Source organism: Muntiacus reevesi, chromosome 14 (assembly GCF_963930625.1).
Source record: "Muntiacus reevesi chromosome 14, mMunRee1.1, whole genome shotgun sequence".
NCBI classification, from domain to species: Eukaryota; Metazoa; Chordata; class Mammalia; order Artiodactyla; family Cervidae; genus Muntiacus; species Muntiacus reevesi.
Window position 1 is genome coordinate 57916492 of NC_089262.1, and position 22668 is coordinate 57939159.

The 22668-nt window shown below is 38.5% G+C and overlaps 3 protein-coding genes across 8 annotated transcripts in view; 1 reads left to right on the forward strand and 2 right to left on the reverse strand.

Moving 5' to 3' along the window:
* Positions 1 to 1212: 1212 nt before the first annotated feature.
* AK6 (adenylate kinase 6) lies at positions 1213 to 15432 on the reverse strand. Of its 3 annotated transcripts, none has more exons than XM_065905776.1 (5): positions 15198 to 15432; positions 13426 to 13518; positions 4866 to 4924; positions 4547 to 4692; positions 1221 to 1696 (listed from the first exon to the last, which is right to left on the reverse strand). In XM_065905776.1, exons 1-5 carry the CDS (start codon positions 15223 to 15225, stop codon positions 1504 to 1506), a joined length of 519 nt encoding a protein of 172 aa, XP_065761848.1. In that variant the 5' UTR covers positions 15226 to 15432; the 3' UTR covers positions 1221 to 1503. The 3 variants fall into 3 exon arrangements, with proteins under 3 accessions (XP_065761846.1, XP_065761848.1, XP_065761847.1); XM_065905775.1 differs by lacking the exons at positions 13426 to 13518; positions 15198 to 15432 and adding exons at positions 3545 to 3596; positions 7026 to 11503 and having other exon boundaries at positions 1568 to 1696; XM_065905774.1 differs by lacking the exons at positions 13426 to 13518; positions 15198 to 15432 and adding an exon at positions 7026 to 11503 and having other exon boundaries at positions 1213 to 1696.
* On the reverse strand, positions 11643 to 15244 carry TAF9 (TATA-box binding protein associated factor 9). Of its 2 annotated transcripts, none has more exons than XM_065905772.1 (3): positions 15198 to 15244; positions 13426 to 13518; positions 11643 to 12691 (listed from the first exon to the last, which is right to left on the reverse strand). In XM_065905772.1, exon 3 carries the CDS (start codon positions 12672 to 12674, stop codon positions 11877 to 11879), a length of 798 nt encoding a protein of 265 aa, XP_065761844.1. In that variant the 5' UTR covers positions 12675 to 12691; positions 13426 to 13518; positions 15198 to 15244; the 3' UTR covers positions 11643 to 11876. The 2 variants fall into 2 exon arrangements, with proteins under 2 accessions (XP_065761844.1, XP_065761845.1); XM_065905773.1 differs by lacking the exon at positions 15198 to 15244 and adding an exon at positions 14941 to 14963.
* A 128-nt stretch (positions 15433 to 15560) lies between the features above and the next one.
* Positions 15561 to 22668, forward strand: part of RAD17 (RAD17 checkpoint clamp loader component) — a 34383-nt gene continuing 27275 nt past the window's right edge. The window contains exons 1-5 of one of the 3 annotated variants that reach the window (XM_065905770.1): positions 15561 to 15684; positions 15998 to 16205; positions 17195 to 17298; positions 20260 to 20517; positions 21073 to 21156. In XM_065905770.1, the coding sequence (XP_065761842.1) occupies positions 17257 to 17298; positions 20260 to 20517; positions 21073 to 21156 (384 nt within the window). In that variant the 5' untranslated portion in view covers positions 15561 to 15684; positions 15998 to 16205; positions 17195 to 17256. Of the gene's footprint in view, positions 15685 to 15997; positions 16206 to 16807; positions 16928 to 17194; positions 17299 to 20259; positions 20518 to 21072; positions 21157 to 22668 lie in introns of those variants that run through there. The other 2 variants (XM_065905769.1, XM_065905771.1) reach the window with 2 other exon arrangements.

Below are 22668 nucleotides of genomic sequence, written 5' to 3' on the forward strand. Positions count from 1 at the left end.
AAACATCACAGCTTAGCCTAGCCTACCTTCTTTTCCCCCACACTGTGGAATGTGAGATCCTAGTTCTGCAACCAGGGGTGAACCCACACGCCTAGCAGTGGAAGCTCGGAGTCCTAACCACTGGACGACCAGGGAAGCTTCCATCCTAGCCTAGCTTAAATATGCTCAGAATACTTACATTAACTTACAATTGGGCAAAATCATCTTAACATAAAGCATATTTTATAATAAAGTGTTAACTGTCTCATAATTTATTGACTACTGAACTGAAAGTTAAAAGTAGAACAGTTGCATGGTACAGAATGGTGGGAAGTTTTTTCAGTTGTTTACCCTCATTATCACCTGGCTGACTGGGAGCTGCAGCCACCCCACTCCACACCATCACAGGTAACAGACTGCATGCAGATCGCTAGCCCAGGAAAAGATAAAAATTCAAAGCATGATTTTGAGAGAGTCAATTCCTGGGCAGGTTGATAGTAAGTCCAGGGTCCCTGAGGAAAAGAGGGATCTGGGGCTCCCGAAGAGGAGAGTCTGGAATTCTCAAGGAGGAGGAATGGACGAACATTTTTTTCTACACTCCTTGGTGAAAATCTCATGGACAGAGGAGCCTGGTGGGCTGCAGTCCATGGGATCCCGAAGAGTCCTGCAGAACTGAGTGGCTAACACTTAGTTACTTAGCAAGGATTATATAACAACAATGTATCCAGCTTGAGGACAGTTTCTCCTTCTGGAAAACCTTCCGGCTAATCCTGTTACCTTAAAATGTAAATTATGGGAGTGGTCTAGTAAGAGCTTTACAACCTTGAGACATTCTTTTGATTTATTGTAATAACTAATTTTGAAAGTATGTAACTCCCTTGCTTAGACTGGGGGGAGGGGCACTCTCCATCCTGCTTCTGATGTCTGTGTCAGAAGCTTTCTCTGTCCTTTCGATACTTCACTAACACTCTGCTATGCAAAAGCTCTTGAGTGATCAAGCCTGGTCCCTGGTCCCGAAACTAAATCTTCTTCGGAGATCATGAATCAGACATCATTTACCATAAGCTATCAATTTCCAGTATGTATGTTCTCGCTTTTGCTTCATCATAAAGTCAAAACATCCTAAGCTGAACCATTTTAAGTTGGGCACCATCTGTATATGCTTTTGAACATTTTGAATCCTATACAGAGTGCAAGTATTACCATTTCCTTTTTTTTTTTTTTTAAAGAAAGAAAAATGGAAAATTGATGCTTTATCTTTAACCTGTGTTTTATTTTAAGAGATCATCTTGATTTTCTTGTGTAATAAACTTTCACAGTTTTAACTCTCAATCCTTAATAGTATTATTCATTATATTCGAGTTTAGCTTTCTCATAGAGAAAAAAACCCAAACATAAACCTTTATATTATCCACCTCCTAGTCTAACAGCACAATTTCAATAAGAAAGTTTTATTGATAACTGAATAATTTATGTGACATCAGCAGAGAGATATCAAGAGTGATTCTGCAGTGGCCATTCTTGTTAAGAACTGTGATCTTTGACCCACTGCTCAATCCATTTCAGTATCTGATTGATATTATCCTCTAGATCTTCTGGTTTATTGCTCGGCAGTTGATGTACTATTTCTTCCTTGTAGGATGCTAAGGCTTCTTCATGAAGAACTTGAAAAATTTCACACTGAACATTATCTTTTAGTTTCTTCTCATTATAACCCCTAGAAGGCAAAGAGGAGATAATCTGAATGGCATTAACTAGTTTTAGGAACAAATTAGAAACTGGACACTTCTGAACCTATACACTTTTTGAACACATGAAAAATCACACAAAAATACTTCTTAGTCTCTTTACCTGGAAATAATAGGTTGGCATTCCTCCCCCTCCAATTTGTCAGCCATTCAATTAGCAAACATCTACTTACTTCAAGCCAGATGCCCAGCTATGAGACAAGCAGTCTATAGTTATGGTTCTAAATTTTAAAAGTTAGAGGAATTAAGATATAGACATATATAGCAAATAAATGCATATAATAAAATAAAATGCACATGATAAAGAATATCATATACTAATTGGGTACTAGATCACACAGATGTATCTGTAGTTTACCAGTTCCAAAGACACTGAAAAAATTAACTTGTATAATCTTTTTTTTTTTCATTTATTTTTATTAGTTGGAGGCTAATTACTTTACAATATTGTAGTGGTTTTTGTCATACATTGACATGAATCAGCCATGGATTTACATGTGTTCCCCATCCCAATCCCCCCTTCTGCCTCCCTCCCAAGTAACTTGTATAATCTTTAGGAAGATATAAATTATCCAACTAGCTAGTGAAATGAGTAAGGAAAATTCAGACTCAAATTAATCCAATTTTGTTAACAACCAAAATTAGATTGAACTACTCAAAAGGTGATTAACTTTATGAAAAGACAGCCCATAGAGTGAGAGAAAGTTTTTGCAAATCTTATATCTGATAAGGGACTGATATCTAAAATCATAAAAAAAAACTTACAAGTTAGTAAAAAAAGGCCAAATAACCCAGTTAAAAATTGGGCAAAAGGTCTAAATAGATATTTTTCCAAAAGATATACAAATGGCCCATAAGTACATGAAAAGGCACTCAAAATCATCAGCCATCAAGGAAATGCAAATGAAAAGCACAATGTGATACTACTTCACATCCACTAGGATGGCTGCAATCGAAGATAATAACAAGGATGTGAAAATACTGGAGGCTTCATACACTACTCCTGGGAATGTAAAGTGGTGCAGTCACTGTGGAAAATGTCTGACAGTTTCTCAGAAAGTTATACATAGCTATTTAACATGTGACCCAGAAACCCTATTCCTAGAGAAACTTCAATACCCAAGATAAATGAATGAATGCATAATGTTCACAGAAAAACACATGCATGAATGTTCATAGCAGCATTATTCATAATTGCCAAAAAGTTGTAACAACCCAAATGTCTATAATCTGATAAACAGATAAATAAAATGTGGTATATCCATATAATGGAATATTATTTGGCAATAAAAAGAAAAGAAGTACCAGTACATGCTACAATACAGATGAACCTTGAAAACATTATGCTAAATAAAAGAAGCCAGACACAAAAGAAGATCACATTTTGTGTGATTTCATTTATATAAAAAGTCCTGAATAGGCAAATCCACAGAGAAAGAAAGTAAATGACTGGTTACCCGGGACTGGGGACTGAGGGGAGATGAGGAGTGACTGCCAATGGGTATGGGTTTTTCTGAGGTGGGGAGGTCGTGAACATTGTAAAAAATTGGTTATAATAATGGATATACAACTCTGTGAATACACTGAAAACCACTGAAGTGTATGCTTCAAATGGGTTGTACAATTCATATGGTATGTGAATTTATTTCAATAAAGTTTTTTCTTTAAATAGTTTTCATTAAAAAAAATTAAATAAGTGATTAATTTTTTCAATGGTTAAAAACAAGACTGCCTTTCTCATACTTTAATCTTTATTTACATAAAATTTTAATTTTGAATAAAAATGTTAAGTGGTTTTTAAGAAAAGGCATATTTACCATATTGTCTCTATTACTTCTCTGTTCAAATATTCTTAATGGCTTTTCCTGCCTAAAGAAAGATGATGAAAGCTTCAGGTATTATTCCCACCTAACTTTCCCTGTATATTTCATACTATATATTTTTGTGCAAGGATTAACTTCCCTTGTGTCTCAGATGGTAAAGAATCTGCCTGCAATGCAGGACACCCAGGTTTGATCCCTGGGTTGGGAAGATCCCCTGGAGAAGGAAATGTCAACCCACTCCAGTCTTCTTCCCTGGTGAATTCCATGGACAGAGGGAGCCTGGCAGGCTACAGTCCATGGGGTCGCAAAGAGTGCGACTCACACACACATACACACACACAATTCAATGGTGTTCAGTCAGAGCTGACTATGACACTGAGAACACAAATTCTGAACCTGACCTTAGTTAGGCAAACTTGTGGAATTTTCCTTCCAGAAACTTCTCTCTAAATTCCTTTAAAATTCCCCCTTTGCCACAGCTTGAATCAAAAGACAGTAGGTAAATGTTTTCCATAAAACTTTGTTTTTTGGATTAAGCCTGATGCTCTCTTGGAAAGGAAGAACTCAAATATATTGTGAAAGGTTAATTTATCGTTAGTTTTTCTAAGTGTTCTCATTTCTGTTGTGAGGATGATTTAAGTGGGTAATGTCCATTCCATAGCAAAGAATATGCTGTTGTCTTGGCTGTTTTCCTAGAGAAGCTTTACATTAGGAAAAGCATGACTAAATAGCGTTGCTATACAGTACTTTTTACTGAATCAGACTGCCAGTTAGGCTCTTCATTTACTCAGAAATTACTGCTTGTGTTTTACAAATGCATCTTTTTCTCTTAGGTTCAGAATGTTGGTCTATACAAACTTGGTTTATGATGGGAACAAAATATAAAGTAGTCACATTTTCAAATAGAACCTTTTTGATGTTAGTATTTTGCCAACTTCAGGAATCTGAGTAAAAGTTTATACAATACTTTAAGAATTTAAGTTTTTCCTTTCTTACCTATTTTCAAGTCTTTTGTACAAAATACTGTTATCTGTTTTCAGCACAAATACTATATGAAACCAGCGTTCAGGGAAGAAATCACAGCCATGGTAATCAACAATAACTCCACCTTCACTCATCTGGTTTTCTAACTCATCAACTACCTGTAAGAAAGGGAAAAAATAAAGATGAATACTTTTAAAAACTGAGGTCAAAAAAGTAAATAAGCTAAAAAATATTATCACCTCAGTATGCAATCAAATAAAAAAAAAAACCTGAGGTCAACTCTCCTATTAAATTTTTTAAATGTATACTTTATTAACAAAATTGTACTTACTCTATCTTCATCTAAAATGGGACAGTCATACTCTTCATCATAGCCATCATATAACTGCCCTAAAAGAGATTTACATTGGAATATTAAAGTAGTCTTCTCTTGGTAACTTTCAGTAATTTTCAATTACTTTTTTAGAGATGAGAAGGCATTAATACAACAGTGTCACATGGACACCAAATATAATGAGCAATGCTGATAAATTAGAATTTTGTCTAGAAGGAAATTTGGATAACAGTATATCTGCAACCACTTTAGCTATTGATGGTTTCAAAACTGAAACCATCTACAGAGAACCAACTTCGGTATTTGTGCTGCTGTAAGAAGAAAACATTAGTTTTGTTAAGCTACAGATTGGTGGTGAGGGGGATACAAACACTCACATACATTAACATCAGATTAAGTTCCAAACTTATTAGGCCAAGGATATAAAACTAATTAAAAGCAACAACTGGTGCTTGATCCCACGCATGAACCCTGTCACCGAGGTCACATATGCCTGGGGTTTGGAGAAGGAAAGTCAGTATACAGATGCTCCTGAACGTCTAGATTGCCAGCATCCCCAAAAGCCAACGGTTAAACTTCAGAAGGTAAAACAAGAATGATGGGGGCAGGCATAAAGAAGGCAAATTTAAATCTAACATAAAAACTTTCCAGTAAATTAGTTTTCTTTCAAATGAAGTGTGTCTTAAGGAGGTGAGACATACCAATCCTACCCTCACCCTGAACCCCTAGGAGGTATGTACTCTAGAGGCAGACTTAGATCATCCTTTTAGCCATCTCAAAAAGCATGCTATAGTCTTCTACCTCTTCCCCTTAATAATCTGGCACAGGTTGAAATAAGCTTAAAATGAGCATAAGTTCTGAAGTGACCAAAGGGTGGTCCCTGAGGGTTAGTGGAAGGCAGAGGCAGTTTTAACTGTCTTCCCGGAGGGTCTGTGGACGGATTCTCAGCACAGGAACCACTTCTCTGGAACCCTAGTGTGACCTCTGACTTCCCGGGTTACTGTGCAGCTGCCAGAAACTCTCACCTGCTAAAAAGTTAACCTGTCTTGGTGTGGGGAAAACTGGTTAACAATACAGAAAATGATCTAAACCCGTACTTTACAACACAAATTCTAGGTGGACTAAAAAGTTAATTACTACATTCCAAAGATAACCAATGGAAAACTAAACTTACAAAGGAATGATTCATTTGAGTTTGTGAAAAAAATAACTGATTCAAATAAATAAAATGTTAAATCTCTGAAGAATTTTTTTTTTAATAGCAGGGAGAACTATTTATACTAGGACAAAGGACTGAAATGTAGACTATATAAATATCTTGAAAAAAGTAACTTAGTAACAAGAAAACAATTCACACATAATGGAAAAGATAATTAGTAAACAATACATGAAAAAAAGCTGGAAGTTCCCAGCTACTAAAGAGATGCAAATTTAAATAAGCCTTTTTATAACTGTTACATTATGTATTTAGTAAATTGACTCTGAAAATGTGTAATTATTTTTTAGAGTCAACAGTACATTTTATTACACATCTTAGATTCATACATTTCAAATATGCTTTTAAAGCTTAAGTTCAATACAAAATAAAAAACTGTATATACAGCAGCAGTTCTCAGGTACAGCATTTAGGGGACTGGAGCAGGCTTTTCCCGAGCATATTGTAGACAGTATGTTATGAGCCATGCCAGTGGAATGATTCCTTCTGACCTAGCTGCCTTTTTTGATTGGATTTTTTTACAGTGGACAGTTTTAGAAGGTATAATATTGCTAGTAGAAAAGATGACTTAAAATAAGTTAATAACCTGTATTTTCTTGAAGTTTTTAAGAGCTAAATGATCCCCTTTTCTCCTAATAGAGCTCCAAGATCATCTAATGAAAATAATATTGTCCATAAACTATCTGGAGCATCATCAGCCTAAGAACCACTGTTCATGGTTATTCAACGTCTTCTGGCTTCACAGGAAGAGGTAATGGCACGACAGACTTCTCAGTGTCTTTGGATGGTGCCTTCCTCACATTGTAAGCGTCCTCATCCGGCTACCGTTGCTCGCTGAATACTCCTCCTGACTATCATGTACGTGCTGTAGCCTAGCTGCTTGTACATCCTGACAGCAACTGGGTTAGACACTCTTACGAAGAGATCAACAAAAAACCCACCCTTTCTTTCTGACATCTCCTCCATAAGTTTAGCAGCCAAACCACGGCGCCGAAATTCCGGCGACAGAGCTGTGATGTGCCCATGCCCTTCTTTCCTTGCCACTGAGCCTTCTGCTTTGCCCATGGTATAACCAATTAGCTCTCCACCAGGGGCCTCTGCAACGACGAGGTACTCTAGCCAGTGGGCGAGGTACTCTAAGTAAGGAATCCCATAAGTTTCTGTAATTGGATCCAAGTTAAATGTCGTTGAAGCAAAATAGGTCATCACACGCTGCACCCACGGGAACCGGCTTACAGCAACATTGCACTGGCCCACCCTGGAAATCTGTAATTTTTTCAAGAAAAATGTCCTGTCCAGAGATTTTTTGACCTCTGAATTTCTAACCAGAAAAAAGTACAAAAGACGCTTTAAAATACTCAACAATAGTGAATTAGTTAAATCTTCTTTACTAACTGGCTGAAGTATGTAACTAAACTTAATAGAGTATTAGGTTGTTAAATTTCTCCATTATTTTTACATTACTTTATATACATATTATATATACATTTTTACAATGCCACAAAATGGAGAATACCTACTGCTGATTTTGTACTATGTGGGAATCTGGGGTAGATAAATGTTCCTTCATACTTTAAGTCCAGACTAGTAAAATAATTTTTTAATATATGTTGTCTAAAATACAACTATAGCAGTATTAACTTTATTATTAAAAGTCTTTACATATTGCAATGCTGAAATGCAGGATTTCTTAAAATCATGTTAACACATTTTAATAAAATAGTGTAACCCAAGCTTTCCAACATTCATTTCAAAAAACATTTATCAAACACCATGTCCAGTAATTACAGAGGAAATGAAGATATAATGGTGAACAAATTGAACACCAAGACCAACTCAGTCCTTCAACAGTTTACATTAATATGGGAGATCACAGACAAATAATCTGGAAGTTGTAATATTTAATGCTGTAGATCATTGGGAACAATAAGATGGGCATCTTTTAGGTGAGGAACATAAGCAGGATATTTGGGGAAGCTTCCTGGAGGAGGTAACTTCTAAGTAGAAACTTGAAGCTAAGAAAAAAAAAGGTAGGTAAGATGATCCTTTGTTCCCAGGTGGCTCAGTATTTAAACAATCAGCCTGCCAATGCAGAGACTCAGGAGACACAGGTTCAATCCCTGGGTTGGGAAGATCCCCTGGAATAGGAAATGGCAACTCATTCTAGTATTCTTGCCTGGAAAAACCTATGGACAGAGGAGCCTGCAGGGCTCCAGTCTGCAGGGTCACAAAAAAAGTCAGACACAACTTGGCAACTAAACGAGATACTGAGATTCAGTGCTAATGGTCTTGAGGATGGTTCATGGGTACCAGGGACACAGTATCAAGTCTTATGAATGGAATAGGGGTATCAAACGGAGTTTTTAAACAATCGAGCTCAGAAGCCAAGTGCATCTGGGTAGCATGTGAATGCATTTGTATGTGTGGCGGGACAGGAATCAGGAGTGGACAGGCAGGGATGACTTCAGAGCATCTAAACATTAATTTGGAAATGTCCAGAACTATCCAGATGGTTACATCTAGTAGATGTTTAGAAATTGGGCTAAGTTTTAATTATAAATCTAAGAGTCACCAGCAAAAAGAACTGTCCAGTTCTGAGTCAATGAGATTACTAGATGGAGAGGCAGGATTACAAGATCACAGAGGAAAAGAGGTATATGGTGGGAAGGTGAGAATCATATGAAATTGGGATAGCAGTGTTGGTGAGAGGACAAGGAATAAGTTAGTTTCAAAGTCTTCCAGTGGTAGGTGATTAAAGAGAGGAGAAAAATGAGATACAGAGGTTAGAGTGGGGGCAGCAAGCTTTTTCTATAAAGGGCCAGACAATAAATATTTCAGAATTTACAGCCTACTCTTTAGCTAGTGGCTCCTACAAAACCAGCAGTAGCTCTCCAACCCTTGGGTTAGAAACACATCAAGATTTTAAGTGTTGTGGGCCAGGTATTTGAAATGTGTCTAATACCTAGATCCATGAGCATGCTGGGGTTAGGGACAGAGGCTGAAGATTGATAAACTAGTGGCCAAAAAAATTAAGGGTGCTAATAACAAGTGTAATTAAATGACTGCACATGGGAAAGGACAGTGAGTAATGCAGACTGAATGAACAGGGGTAACAAAAGCAGTCTTGGTCCCTCCACATTCAGGACTCCCTATTGTTTTATTAAGCTTAATTCCCCACCTAATTTTTCCTGCTTTAGTTCTAAGCAACATAGATGGTCTCTTAAAAATAATACAGAAATTTGACATGATTACCAGGATGGCAATAAACTCCATTTAGACACATTCATTTAAAACCAGTTTTGTTTTGGTCTCATGACTTATAGCAGGTTTCTAAACCTGAAATACTACTGACATTTTGAGCTTGGCCATGAAATTAAAAGACACTTGCTCCTTGGAAGAAAAGCTGTGACCAACCTAGACAGCCATTATAAAGCAGACATTTACTTTGCCAACAAAGGTCCATCTAGTCAAAGCTATGGTTTTTCCAGTAATGATGTATGGATGTGAGAGTTGTACTATTAAAGAAAGCTGAGCACCAAAGAATTGATGCTTTTGAAGGGTAGTGTTGGAGAAGACTCTTGAGAGTCCCTTGGACTCCAAAGAGAACCAACCAGTCCATTCTAAAGGAAATCAGTCCTGAATATTCATTGGAAGGACTGATGCTGAAGCTGAAACTCCAATACTTTGGCCACCTGATGCAAAGGACTGACTCACTGGAAAAGACCCTGATGCTGGGAAAGACTGAAGGTGGGAGAAGGGGACAACAGAGGATGAGATGGTTGGATGATATCACTGACTCAATGAACATGAGTTTGAGTAAGCTCTGGGAGTTGGTGATGGACAGGGAAGCCTGGCGTGCTGCAGTTCACGGGGTCAAAGAGTCGGACAGGGCTGAGTGACTGAACTGAATTCTGTTATGGAGATGGAGACCATCCTGTGAATTGCAGGATGTTCAGCAGAATCCTTGGCATCTACCCATTAGAGATCAGGAGAAAACCTCCCACTCTAGTTGTGACAAGCAAAAATGTCTCAGAATATCCCCTGAAGGACAAAAATCACCTCACTGAGAAACAGTGCTTTGTAAAAGATTGAATGGTTTCCCTTAAAACATATTACCATTTGGGGAAAAATGAGGCAGCTGAATATCTCAAACTATCTCCTAGTTAGATTTTCAGATATATTCAAATGGCATCTGTGGGGGGAAAAAATCTGGTACATTTTGAAAACTCTGATAAAGCACATCATCTAACATGTTAAATCAGATCAGCGATCCTTTATCTGGCATAATAGGAGGAAAAACGTCCCATTTATAAGAGTCCATCTCATTAACTAACTCATCAATAAAACACAGAGTGGTCAAGACCAGGCACCATCAAGGCACACGACTAAGATGGTTTGCGTGTAAGCAGAGACTCAGTGAAGAGGACAGCGTCTTACTGAGGATCATCCTTAGTCTGGTGCTACTGTTGCTCTCAGTGCTATTCATAACAGATTATAATTTCATTAAGTTTAGGAACATTGAGTGGGTGAGAACTGGAAGACATGACTGAAATTGACACCTGTGTATAACTCTGAGGAGGAAATGGCAACCCACTCCAGTATTCATGCTGGGAAAATCCCATGGACAGAAGAGCCTGGTGGGCTACAGTCTATCAGGTCGCAAAAGAGTCGGACATGACTTAGCGACAAGCACACGTGTGACTCTGAAATCCCTTATCAAAAATAGTAAAGTTGCACAGGCAAAGGAACAAACCAGATTTCATGTGGGTATAAAATGCAGAATGACAAGCTACACAGAGTAGCAAATAAAGACCTAAGTTTTATCAACTATAATTTGAACACCAAACCTGGATTAAAAATATAAGCATGATACTAGTTTATAGTATCAAGAATACGAGCAAAAGATACATAACTGACCTGCAAAAAGGGAAACTGGGAAAAAACTTAAAATTCTTAAGGAGTGAGATACTGAGACACACACCAAAGATCCTTAAATATAACCAAAGGAATAGAAAAATGGAACCTAAGAAAAACTCCAGCAATTGAAAAAGATAAATCTAAATGGATAAGTGTTGGTCACTTAGCCATGTCTGACTTTTTGCGACTCTATGGACTGCACCTGGCAGGCTCCTCTGTCCATGGCATTCTCCAGGCAAGAACACTGCAGTGGGTAGCCATTCCCTTCTCCAGGGGATCTTCGCGACCCAGAGATCAAACACAGATCTCCTGCATTGCAGGCTGATTTTTTACCATCTGAGCCACCAGGGAAGCCCAAATGGGTAAGGTTCATTATAACTAAAAATCTTGACCAAGTGGTCTCTCTAAAAAGCAGACATAGTTATACTTCAGCAATCTGAAAGAATGGCCCATAAGAGTGACTTATACACCAGAGATCATACTATGATCTAAACATGTGAAAACACTAGAAGTGACTCTAGTGGTAAGGAGTAGACTGCAACAACTTCAAGTTTTTCCAACTGCTAATTCTGTTGGTGATGAGGTGGAAAACTGCATTAAAAAAAAAAAACCTAAGAACATAATTGCCAAAGTACCAACAATTAAACACACGAATTGCAACTTTATTTTTTACACTTAAAGGCTGACAAGAAACCATTACTAATCCTATTAAAGAAAATCCAACACAACAGCTCAATCGAAAAGTATGGTAAGCATATTTACTCATTAAATACTATTTTTTCTAGAACACAACATGGAAACATCTAGCATGCATGTTTAATCTCAGTACAATAGATTCAAAACCAAGTATACACGTTACATGCTTCAAGGCTAGATTACAAATTATCATAGTCATCGTCATCATCATCGTCATCGTCGTCATCATCATCACGTTTTCTTTTTAATGCATTTGATGCTTCATTGGCAGTATTTTGTGATGAGACCATGTTAGTAGTAATAAGAATATTTTTGGACCCAATTAATGACGGATTAATTAGAACATTCTGAACTGCTGATGTTGCAGGAAGTGACGCTTTTACAGCTGGGGATTGTGAAGTGGGCATCTGTACTGTGAACCTTTGCCCTGCGAGGGACACTGGAGTCCCTACTTTAGTTGAGACGGACATAGCTTGTGGGGTTGGTGTGCCAAGCGTGGGAGTACTTGGTCTGCTAGTAACTGAGCCAACACTTAACCGTGGAACTGTTATTCTTCCTGCAGAAGTAGACGCCTTTTTTTGTAAAGACTTAAGTCTATAATTTGGAGCAGTCAAGCAATACCTATCAGGTGGCAATCTAGGACCTGAGTATGGCTTGATCAATGGCAAAGGGGTTTGATTTCTTTGCCTTGCAATATCTAATAAAAAGTCTCTTGGGGGAGGAGAGGTAAAAGACTGGTCAGCACGACATTGGATTGCCAATCGCACATCATCTGCATCAACAGTAGCTTTCTTAGCATGACTTGAATAAATTTTTGCATCATCTAGAATTGTGGTCACATATCGGAAGGCAAACTCCAACATCTGATTTATAACTCTTGGTTCATATTCTGTAATCCCCATATCCTTCAGGATTTGTGCCATCATCTGTGCATCTTTCGGCATGCTCTTGGGAGAAGCCATCTTGCCAGACTCCATGATATCCGGTGATCAAACTTTAGATCATTTGAAAAAAATATGTACATTAGATCAAACGTGAAATAGTTACTTTAGTAGCAACTGTCAGGAACTTTTAAATTTCTAAATACAAGCTTTTAAAAATAGAAATTAAAAAATGTTAAATCTTTTTAATTTTAATGAGGCACATTTAAAGTTCCCTTTACTTAAATTTATGGAGTGTCTACCTGTTAGAGAATATAAAAAGATGAAGACACAAATAATGGAAGTGATCAAAGACTGGGAAAAACCAGGGTAAAACAGGTAAAAACACATACTTTAAAATATGTGCAAACAAAAAAAAAAAATAATAAAATATGTGCAGGTGCTTGTAGGCATGCATCTATCAAACTAATCTAAGACCATCGTACAGTCATATCCTACTACCTGAGTTCAAAATTCTGTCCTTCCAGTTAGCTCATAGACTATCTTTCTCTCTATACATATATGCTTAGTGCAACTCAAAATACTCTTCTTCATATTCAAATGGTCCTATCTTCATGGAAGCTGTTCCAGTTATTACTGTCCACAAAAACTGCTAGCCAATTGGAGAGGGGATGCAGCAGTCAAAATAACGAGGACACAGCATGAGACAATATGTTCTATGTTCCCAACAGAGCATAAATTCCTTCATGGAAAATTTTCTCTTCTTTCTCACAAATACAGAGCTAATACCTCATTATTTCTCTCTCACTTTTTAAATAAACAAACCTAACACCAAAGTGTCCCTTACCTTCTCGAGCTAAATCACCCACATTAATGTATTTCAGTCCTGATCTTGAGGCAAGTTCTTTGCCTAATGTAGTTTTTCCAACCCCTGGTGTACCTGTAAGACAAGCCACAGAAAAATACTGTTCATGAAATACTTATTAGACTTTAGCCACTGATCTACCCTTAAGATTCTCAACAACTGAAATGAAAAGTTTCCTAATTAGCAATTCTATACGAACACACACCATAACCTAATGAACTACCCAAAGCCTGCTGGATATCAGAATTTCACCCAGTGTATCTGATTTTACCAGAGCAAGTGGGGCTTGGGATCTGATGCCAATCACAGACTGTTTGCCAGCATGGAAATTCCCAGAATAAAATTAGCCACCTCAAATAAACTGCCGTCATTTGTTTTAATGTGTACATACATACACATTGCACGCATATATATCAATACATACACATACCATATATTTCCTTCTTCTACCTAAACGGCAATACTATACATTGTTCTTCACCTTCCCTTTTTCATATTGCTTCAAGATAAATAATCATACCCTTAATTTTCAGCTGTTCAGATTTAATGCCAAAGTTATAAAATCTGGTCATTATAATTAAAGATAAAAGGAATAAATTCAGGTCTACCTATAAGGAAAACATTTTACCTCCAGTCCACTATAATACACCAAGTTTGAATCCTAAACTCACCATGTTTTCAATAAAATGATCACGTTTATACTTTTAACTATATGGTTTAATATTAAACTAAGATACTGTCTGACCCAAACAAATAAGATGTTGTAAAACCTTCCTCTTAAGGAGCAGGCTTAAATGTTAATTTGTTGACGTTAATCTGCTGCTCTCAGAAACAGACAAGACTTCTGTGCTGCCAGTATGCTTGTTTTGTTAAAAGATAAAACTGCTTTGTTTCCACAAAGAGCGCCTCAATTTTGTATTGCAACAGCATCTACACCCATTAGATTTTTACATGAATGTCCCGTGATGCTATTAACTAAAATTTAACAGTTAAACATTTTCAGAGTTAAATTAGAAATAATATTCTTGAAGTCACTATGTGGCATTTCAGGGCCCCGCACTCATAACAGGAGCCTTGAGCTTGGATCCAAAGACCCAGAAGAAACCCCACATTCGTCCCAGGAATTTTACAGCATCTCTGGACAAGAAACGACCAGAGATGCTCAGTCGATGCCTTCCGTTCTCAAAATTTTAAAAGCCCCTGAGGCAACCTCCGCCAGCGTATATGACAAATGAATCACCCACAGCACAAACATCTGACTCCTTTCACCTGACTCTCAGATACAAAGGAAAAATGAGAGGCAACTCAAGAAGCCTCAAGACCTAATAATGGCATCCATCATTAAGAGATCTAGTAAGGGCCAGATACTGCTTTATGTTATTTAGCTACCAACCCAAAGACAACCCTACCTAAGTAAAGCAACAGCCATTTTACAAACAAAAACGTGATTAAGAAAGATTAGGCAGCTTGCCAAAAAAGGGAGCTGGACCTATCTACCTCTCTCCGCCTCCCCGAGAAGGCCACCTCTCGCCAACAGAATTAACGTTCGTCGTCCCCTCGTCCCCTCCCCCCCGCCTCCCGCAAAACCGCCGCGAGGGCCGGGTTCCGAGGCCCTGCCGACGACAACCCCGCCACGCGGCCCTGGCCGAGCCTCCCCACAGAACACTAAGCGAACCCCTTCGGGCCAGGCCCCAGAGCACTCGGCGTCCCGGGCCAGCCCAGGCCCTCGCCACCACCCCACCGCGCGCCCTGACCAGTGAGCAGGATGTTCGGAAGCAACATGGTCCTCGCTGCGCTGGCTCCGCACGCCTCTGCACACGCGCTCTACACACTCCTGGGAGGGGCTGGCAGGGGCGGGCAGCGGCGAGCGCCAGCAGCTCGGGGTACTCGAGGCCCGGAGGGGCGCTCGAGACCCACCTCCGCCGCCTCGTCACCCACAGTTGGTTACCCGGCCCTCGAGGACACGCTCCCATCGCAGGGTCCGAGATACCACCACCGGTCGGGCCGGCGCTTCGAGTCAGGCAGTGCGCTGGATGCCTAAGACAGTCGCTCCTCTGGCGGCCCCGCCCTCCGGACTGGGTCGCGGAAGCGCCGGCTGATCTGGAAGGTCCCCGGGGGGCGGGGCCTCTGAGAGGCTTCCGCGCTGAGCTCGGGCAGGGCCGGGTGGCTTCCCTTCCACCCGGAGCAGAGCCTGGGCTCCACCGCTCCCCTCCGCCCACGAGGGGATGCAGCTACCCGAAAGTAAGGCTGTCGTTGCTGCGGCTGTGGTGTATATATGTCCTCGAGACGCGAATCCATGTCTGCCTTCACGCCTCCCGGCCTCTCGTGGCTCCTCCTCCTGAACTGCCCATCCCATCTGGGGGTGAGAGGGTGGGGGTGCTGAGCTCTGGCCTGGAGCAGAGGCACGGGAGTTCTTCTCGGCTCTCGCCTGACTAGCAGCCTGACCTTGGACAAATATTTCAGCTTAGTTATCTCCAGTGCAGTGTGTAGGGGGGTGGTGGGTGTGCTAGAAAGACTCTTCAAGGTCTTTTCTACCGCTGACATCTCATTTCAGGAACCTGGTATCCTCAAGGACAGTTGCCTACTTTTTAAGGAGGTAACTGTCAGCCTTGTTTTCAAAGAGCAGCTAGAATTCTGACCAGAGCAACAGTCTGTCTTTCTTATTTCGACCTGCCAACCATGTTCACTCAAAGAGGTGCTTTTTCCACTTATGTACCTCTTTGAAACTGGAAAGCAGAGACGTTCCCAGTCGTGAAAAATATGTGAGTCTGTATGATTTGCTTTCTAGTGTGTGGAAGTGTTTACACATAAATTATGTGTGTCTCCAAACTATAAAGCTCAGTTTACAGGTTTTTAGACTTTAAAAAACTTTCCTTCTGGCAAACTTAAAATTGCTGAGTTTTCGCCAGTTTATATAAACACTGAAGAACTATGACATTCAGAAGAGTGTTGCCAAAAAAAGTCTTGATGACGTGTTCAAATAAGAAGAAACGTTTGACGTGTTCAAATATAGGAAAACTTTACAGTAAAATATAAAGTCTTTGCCTAAAAGTCAGTGATAAGTCTGAATTCATTGTACGCAGCTTTTTTGGTTATGTGAAATTTGGGGGAAATTTTTGAAATTTAAAGTGTGGGGGGAAAATTGATTTATTTATTTTTGGCTGCCCTGGGTCTGCCTTGCTGCATGCAGGCTTTCTCTAGTTGCGGTGAGCGGGAGCTACGCTGTAGTGGCAGTGTGGACTTCTTGGGTACTCCTTGCCTTGAGAGTGTGTGAGCTCCGTAGTTGCTGTGCAGGGGCTTGGTTGCTCTGGTGTGGGGCGATCTTTCCAGACCAGGAATGGAACTGACGTCCCTTCCATTGCAGGGCACTGTTCTTAACCACTGGACTACTAGGGAAGCCCTGAAGTGTGGAAAATTTTAATTTTAATTTTCAGAATAAAAACTGCACAAAGAGAATTGTTCAGTTTTTCTTAACAAAACAGAGGTACACAAATGTCTAGTTTTTCTGTTATCTAATACAGTACTGAGTTCATGTGAAAAATGTATCTTCGTAGATAATTGACAGTTATAGTCATTAAAAATAAAATTCACTGTAGCATTTTGATTTCTTACTGCCTGTATATTTACTGTATTCTCTTTTACTCGTTCTTGAGCCTTTATTATGTTGTTGATTTTATCAATATATATCACTGTACTTCTGTTTTACAATTTTCTGAATTTGAGATTTTTTTTTTTCTTTTTTTTCCCCCAGGTGAATTATACTTTAATGTACTACAGGTTGTATACTACGGATGGGAACTATTGAAGTTTATAATGTCAAAAACTTTTTTTAGACCAAAGGTATCTTCTACAAAGGTATGATACACTAAAATGGCCACGTGATAGTTGCCCAAAAGGAGTTACAAATTTTTGAATATTTTCCTAATGACTTGCTACTACAGTCAAAGTAACGGTGCCCAGTATTTATTATAATTAGTGATCTAAAGACTCTAATACTAAATTGTGAAACAACTGTGCACTGAAAACACAACCTTAATTTTTTTTAATGTATTTATTTATTTTAATTGGAGGCTAATTACTTTACAGTATCACGGTGGTCTTTGCCATACATTGACATGAATCCGCCATGGATGTACGTGTGTCTCCCATCCTGAACCTCCCTCCCACCTCCCTCCCCATCCCATCCTCTGGGGTTGTCCCAGTGCACCAGCTTTGGGTGCCCTGTTTCATACATTGAACTTGCACTGGTCATCTGTTTCACATATGGTAATATACATGTTTCAATGCTGATTTCTCAGATCATCCCACCCTCGCCTTCTCCCACAGAGTCCAAAAGTCTTCTTTATATCTGTGTCTCTTTTGCTGTCTCGCATATAGGGTCATCGTTACCATCTTTCTAAATTCCATATATATGTATTAATATACTGTATTGGTGTTTTTCTTTCTGATTTACTTCACTCTGTGATAGGCTCTAGTTTCATCCACCTCATTAGAACTGATTCAAATGTATTCTTTTCAATAGCTGAGTAGTATCCCATTGTGTGTATGTACCACAGCTTTCTTAACCATTCGTCTGCCGATGGACATCTAGGTTGCTTCCATTTCCTAGCTATTGTAAACAGTGCTGTGATGAACATTGGGAATGAAAGAGCAATCAAAGAGAAAGAAATATGTTGTATGTGGTATTGTAACTTGAAAACCCCCACCTCTTAGAAATTATGTGGTTCAGTATACCAGTTCTCAGTAAAGTTATTGGGTGGGATGAGTGTCACACAGTGTACTGGAAGTTATCCATTTTCCTAGTGGTGAATCTGATTTTCCTCTGACTGTAAGTAAATTATTTAACTTTGCTGTTTCTCTTATCTTCTTTTTTTTTTAAGGAAGTTAAATTCACTATTATGTAAGAAATAAAACTTTAAAATGTATGAGTAACATGCATATTGAAGTTGCTAGATCGGAATTGCTATTAAGAGTTTTACTACTACTCATATTTTCATGTACTCTATTTTTATAAAGGAAAGGGGCCAAAATTGTAGTACCAGTGACAGTCTTTTAAAGAGGAGGAAATGAGAGGGGTAGCTATGACTGAAATTTTTTTGCCTGGAGGTTTTCCTTCCTTTATTCTCTGCTGATCATGATGCTAACCTCTGCCTTTATAAGAGGAGTGAAGTGTGATTTTGCATTCATAAGACACCTGTAAGCCCTAACTTCCTTCTCTTGAGCCTACTTGCAGTAACAACCTCCTTTTTTTTTTTTTTTTTTCCTTTCCTTTCGACAAGAAGCATTGTGTAGTAAATGGTTCACAACTGTGGCTGAGCGTTCTCCAAGGAAAAAATATATTGGTTCCCCCTTGTTAGCCAGGCAGAGAATTCCAAAAGTCAGGCACTGAACTAGATTTTTCTAGATTTATACTGTTGGAATGTTAAGAAAAAATTCACTTTTAAAATTAAAATTATTAAATATTTTTAATAATTAAAAAATTAAGTATTTTTAATACTCCTTAATATTTTTAGGTTAAAATATTTTGTTTTTTCATTTTTCTCTATGTATCATTACGAAGGATTTTAAAGAAAAAGAAATGATGGAGGGAAATATAGAAAGGTCAGGAGTTTTTATAGATCAGAGGACTGTGAAGTAGAACTCACTGATTTTCCTGTTCTATTAACCCAGTACTCTTTCTCCTGAACAAATCTGACAGATCATCCTCTCTGGAAAGCCTGCTTCCCTTTCAGAAACTTACTAGTTGCTTCATGCTGCTGCTGCTGCTGCTAAGTCGCTTCAGTCGTGTCTGACTCTGTGTGACCCCATAGACAGCAGCCCACCAGACTCCCCTGTCCCTGGGAGTCTCCAGGCAAGAGTACTGGAGTGGGTTGCCATTTCCTTCTCCAATGCATGATAGTGAAATTGCTCAGTCATGTCCGACTAGTAGCAACCACATGGACTACAGCCTACCAGGCTCCTCCGTCCATGGGATTTTCTAGGCAAGAGTACTGGAGTGGCTTGCCATTGCCTTCTCCAGGTTGCTTCATGAGCTGAAGAAAAATATAATCAAGTCATAAATACAGATTATTCATAGCATCAGTATTCTTGACCTTATCCTCACAAATCTTAAGGCTGATAGGGATTATTTTAGTGTATGAAATGGTTCTTAGTTTGTGAATATATTAATCTGGTCAAGGCAGAAGTGTTACTTTCCTTACTGCTCTACATGGTTAAAATCATGCCTTTTTCTTTATTCTATTTTACTTCTTGTTTGATAGGTGATTTTAATATTTGTGTTTCAAGGCTACAAATGAGTTTTAAAAGAATCAGCCTCATCTTTACCCTGAAAGTAAAAGTCACCCAGTCGTATCCAACTCTTTGCAACCCCATGGACTGTAGCCACCGGGCTCCTCTGTCCATGGGATTCTCCAGGCAAAAATACTGGAGTGGATTGACATTTCCTTCTCCAGGGGCCTTCCAACCCAGGGATTGAACCTGGGTCTCCTGCATTGCAGGCAGATTCTTTACTGTCTGAGCTACCAGGGAAGCCACCCATCTTTACCCTGGAAAGATGATTATTTATAAAAATAATTGTTTGTACTCTGTATTCATTTATATGGCATTCATCATTGCCATTGTCAAGTAGATAAGCATGCATTTATACTTACTGTAAAGTAGAAAAATAACTAGTACATAGAGTCAGTTTTATTTAAAGAACTAATTTGTGAGATTTATTGTCAATGTTGCTAATACAAGATTGTTTTTAATAGAATAGTTACATAGGTAATAGATGCAAAAAAATATGTGTTTATTTATATGGTTTCTTTTTTTCAGGTAACAAACTGGGTAGACCCATCATTTGATGGTTTTTCAGAGACTACAAGCATTTCTACTATTACTACCACATCATTAAGTGTGAATAACTCAAGTCTTAGAAGAAAAAAGGTGCCTTCCACAGTAGAAAGTAGCAGACTTCCAGCTAGCAAAGGAGGAAACCTATCTTCCTCTAAACAGATCTATGGTCTAGAAAATTCAGAAGAATATCTGTCAGAAAATGAACCATGGGTGGATAAATACAAACCAGAAACTCAGGTAATAATTAACATACAAAGAAGTCTTCATAATTTAGTTTCAGGAAAGAGAGGGATGTGCATTTTCAGTTATTATACATTAAAACCTTTTTGCCTAAATGAATTAGAAAAAAATAATAACTTCTATGTTTTTTTATTTCCAGTCTCGAATTTTTGTAACAGTTATTCTGAAGATATATCATTGGTTATTTGTCTTTGATTTAATTTAACCCTTTGATGTAATTTAACTTAATCAACCCATAACATTGACTTGATCCATTTAATCTTTTGCTAAATGTAAGGCCCCTCCCTATTTATTACCTTACCAAAATATATTTCAGAATTTTAAAATATTTCGTAACTTCAGATGTGCTTCAAATATTCATATGTTGTGGTCAGTTTAACAATATAATTTTTCCATATCAATATAAAGAATTAAGTATAATCAAAAAGACCTTTTTATTATATCATGTTACTCATTTGCTAGTTTTTTCATTAAAAATGTGTAGAATAATCTGTGTGATATATCAAAAATTTTTGAGTTAAAGTGTTTTTATTTTAAACTTGAAAATTTTAGCATGAACTTGCTGTGCATAAAAAGAAAATTGAAGAAGTTGAAACCTGGTTAAAAGCTGAAGTCTTAGAAAGGCAGCCAAAACAGGTAACTAAATAAGAAATGTTGGTTTTTTTTTTAAAGCAGTTTTTATTTATTTATTTTTGCTTCTTTATTAATTTTTTTTTTTTGGCCATGCTGAGTCTCTTGCTGTGTGGGCGTTTCTCTAGTTGCAGCGTGCGGGGCTGCTGTCTAGTTGTGGTGAGCGGGCTTCTATTGCACTGCCTGCTCTTTGTTGCAGAGTACAGGCTGTGTATAGGACGTGTGGGCTTCAGACCTCAGTGGTTGTGGCTCCTGGGCTGTAGATGGAGCACAAGGTCAGTCATAGTGGTGCTTGGGCCTTAGTTGCTCTGAAGCATATGGGATCTTCCCGACCCAGGGATCAAATCTGTGTCTCCTGCATTGGCAGGTGGATTCTTTACCACTGAGCCACCAGGGAAGCCCCAAGACATGTTTAGAAATATTTGACCTCGGATGTGTCTCTGCCTTTTAGTTGGTTGTAGGAAGTTAAAAACTTTCATGTTGACTTTGTACTCTTGAGTCCATCTCACCTGTGGTAGAAAACTGTCTGACCTTACTACTCCTGCCTCATTAAAAGACTCCGGAGACTTTGAGTTTTCTCCTTTACTTTTATCTCTTTTTCCCTCTTATGTATAAAGCATAGTAAACCATTTGGGTGCTAATATATTTAGCATATCAGATTATCTCACTCTGAAGCAAGTAGGCAAATTACATACTAGTTTTTTACTAAATATAACCTAAAATAATCATCAATTATTTTACCCTGTGGAGAAGGCAATGGCAGCCCTCTCCAGTACTTTTGCTTGGAAAATCCCATGGGCAGAGGAGCCTGGTGGGCTGCTGTCTATGGGGTCGCACAGAGTCGGACACGACTGAAGCGACTTAGCAGCAGCAGCATTTTACCCTGTAAAATGTTTTTTTTTTCTTCACTTCCTAATTCCATAATTGCCCTTGGCCCCCAAGCTAGAATATTTTTTCTCTCTTTCTTTTTAAACTTTAAAAATTTTGAGATTCTGCAAACATAAAGAAAAATAGAATAGTAAATGAATATTCACAAACCTGTAATATAGCCATCATTTCCCCCCATGAGTATTTTAACATAAAATGTAAACATTTGACATTTAATTCCCTGATATGATCTAGTGATCCATTCATATTCACATTTTTCCAGTTGTCCTCAAAATGTCTTCTATATCTGGTTTGTTAAAACCAGTGCATGATCAAGAACCATCCATTACATTCGATTATTATATCTCTTAGGGCTTTAAAATCTAGAACAGTTCCCTTCACCTTCTCTTTCTCTCCACGACATTGACTTACTGAAGAGACCAGGGTCTTGTTATCCTGCTGTTTGAGGTTAAATTTGATCGGTAGATTAAGGAGGTGATAGTCAAAACTCTTCATTGTAACTTCCTCTTGCACTTGGCACATGATCTATTGGAAGATGCTTTGGCAGCATATAGGATTTTCTGACAGTCTTTCACCTAAGAGATTTAGTGTCCATTTTCAGTCCTTGTCTGATTAGTAATTTTAAGATTG

What these genes read in the sequence shown, in the direction of transcription:
- TAF9 (XM_065905772.1), bottom strand. Translation starts at nt 12,674, where the DNA reads ATGGAGTCTGGCAAGATGGCTTCTCCCAAGAGCATGCCGAAAGATGCA.
- AK6 (XM_065905774.1), bottom strand. Translation starts at nt 7,290, where the DNA reads ATGACCTATTTTGCTTCAACGACATTTAACTTGGATCCAATTACAGAA. An exon ending in GGAGATGTCAGAAAGAAAGG is followed by an intron (nt 4,925 to 7,025) that starts GTGGGTTTTTTG and finishes AATCTCTTTTAG; the next exon opens with GGCAGTTATATGATGGCTAT. An exon ending in TACAAAAGACTTGAAAATAG is followed by an intron (nt 1,697 to 4,546) that starts GTAAGAAAGGAA and finishes TTTGCCTTCTAG; the next exon opens with GGGTTATAATGAGAAGAAAC.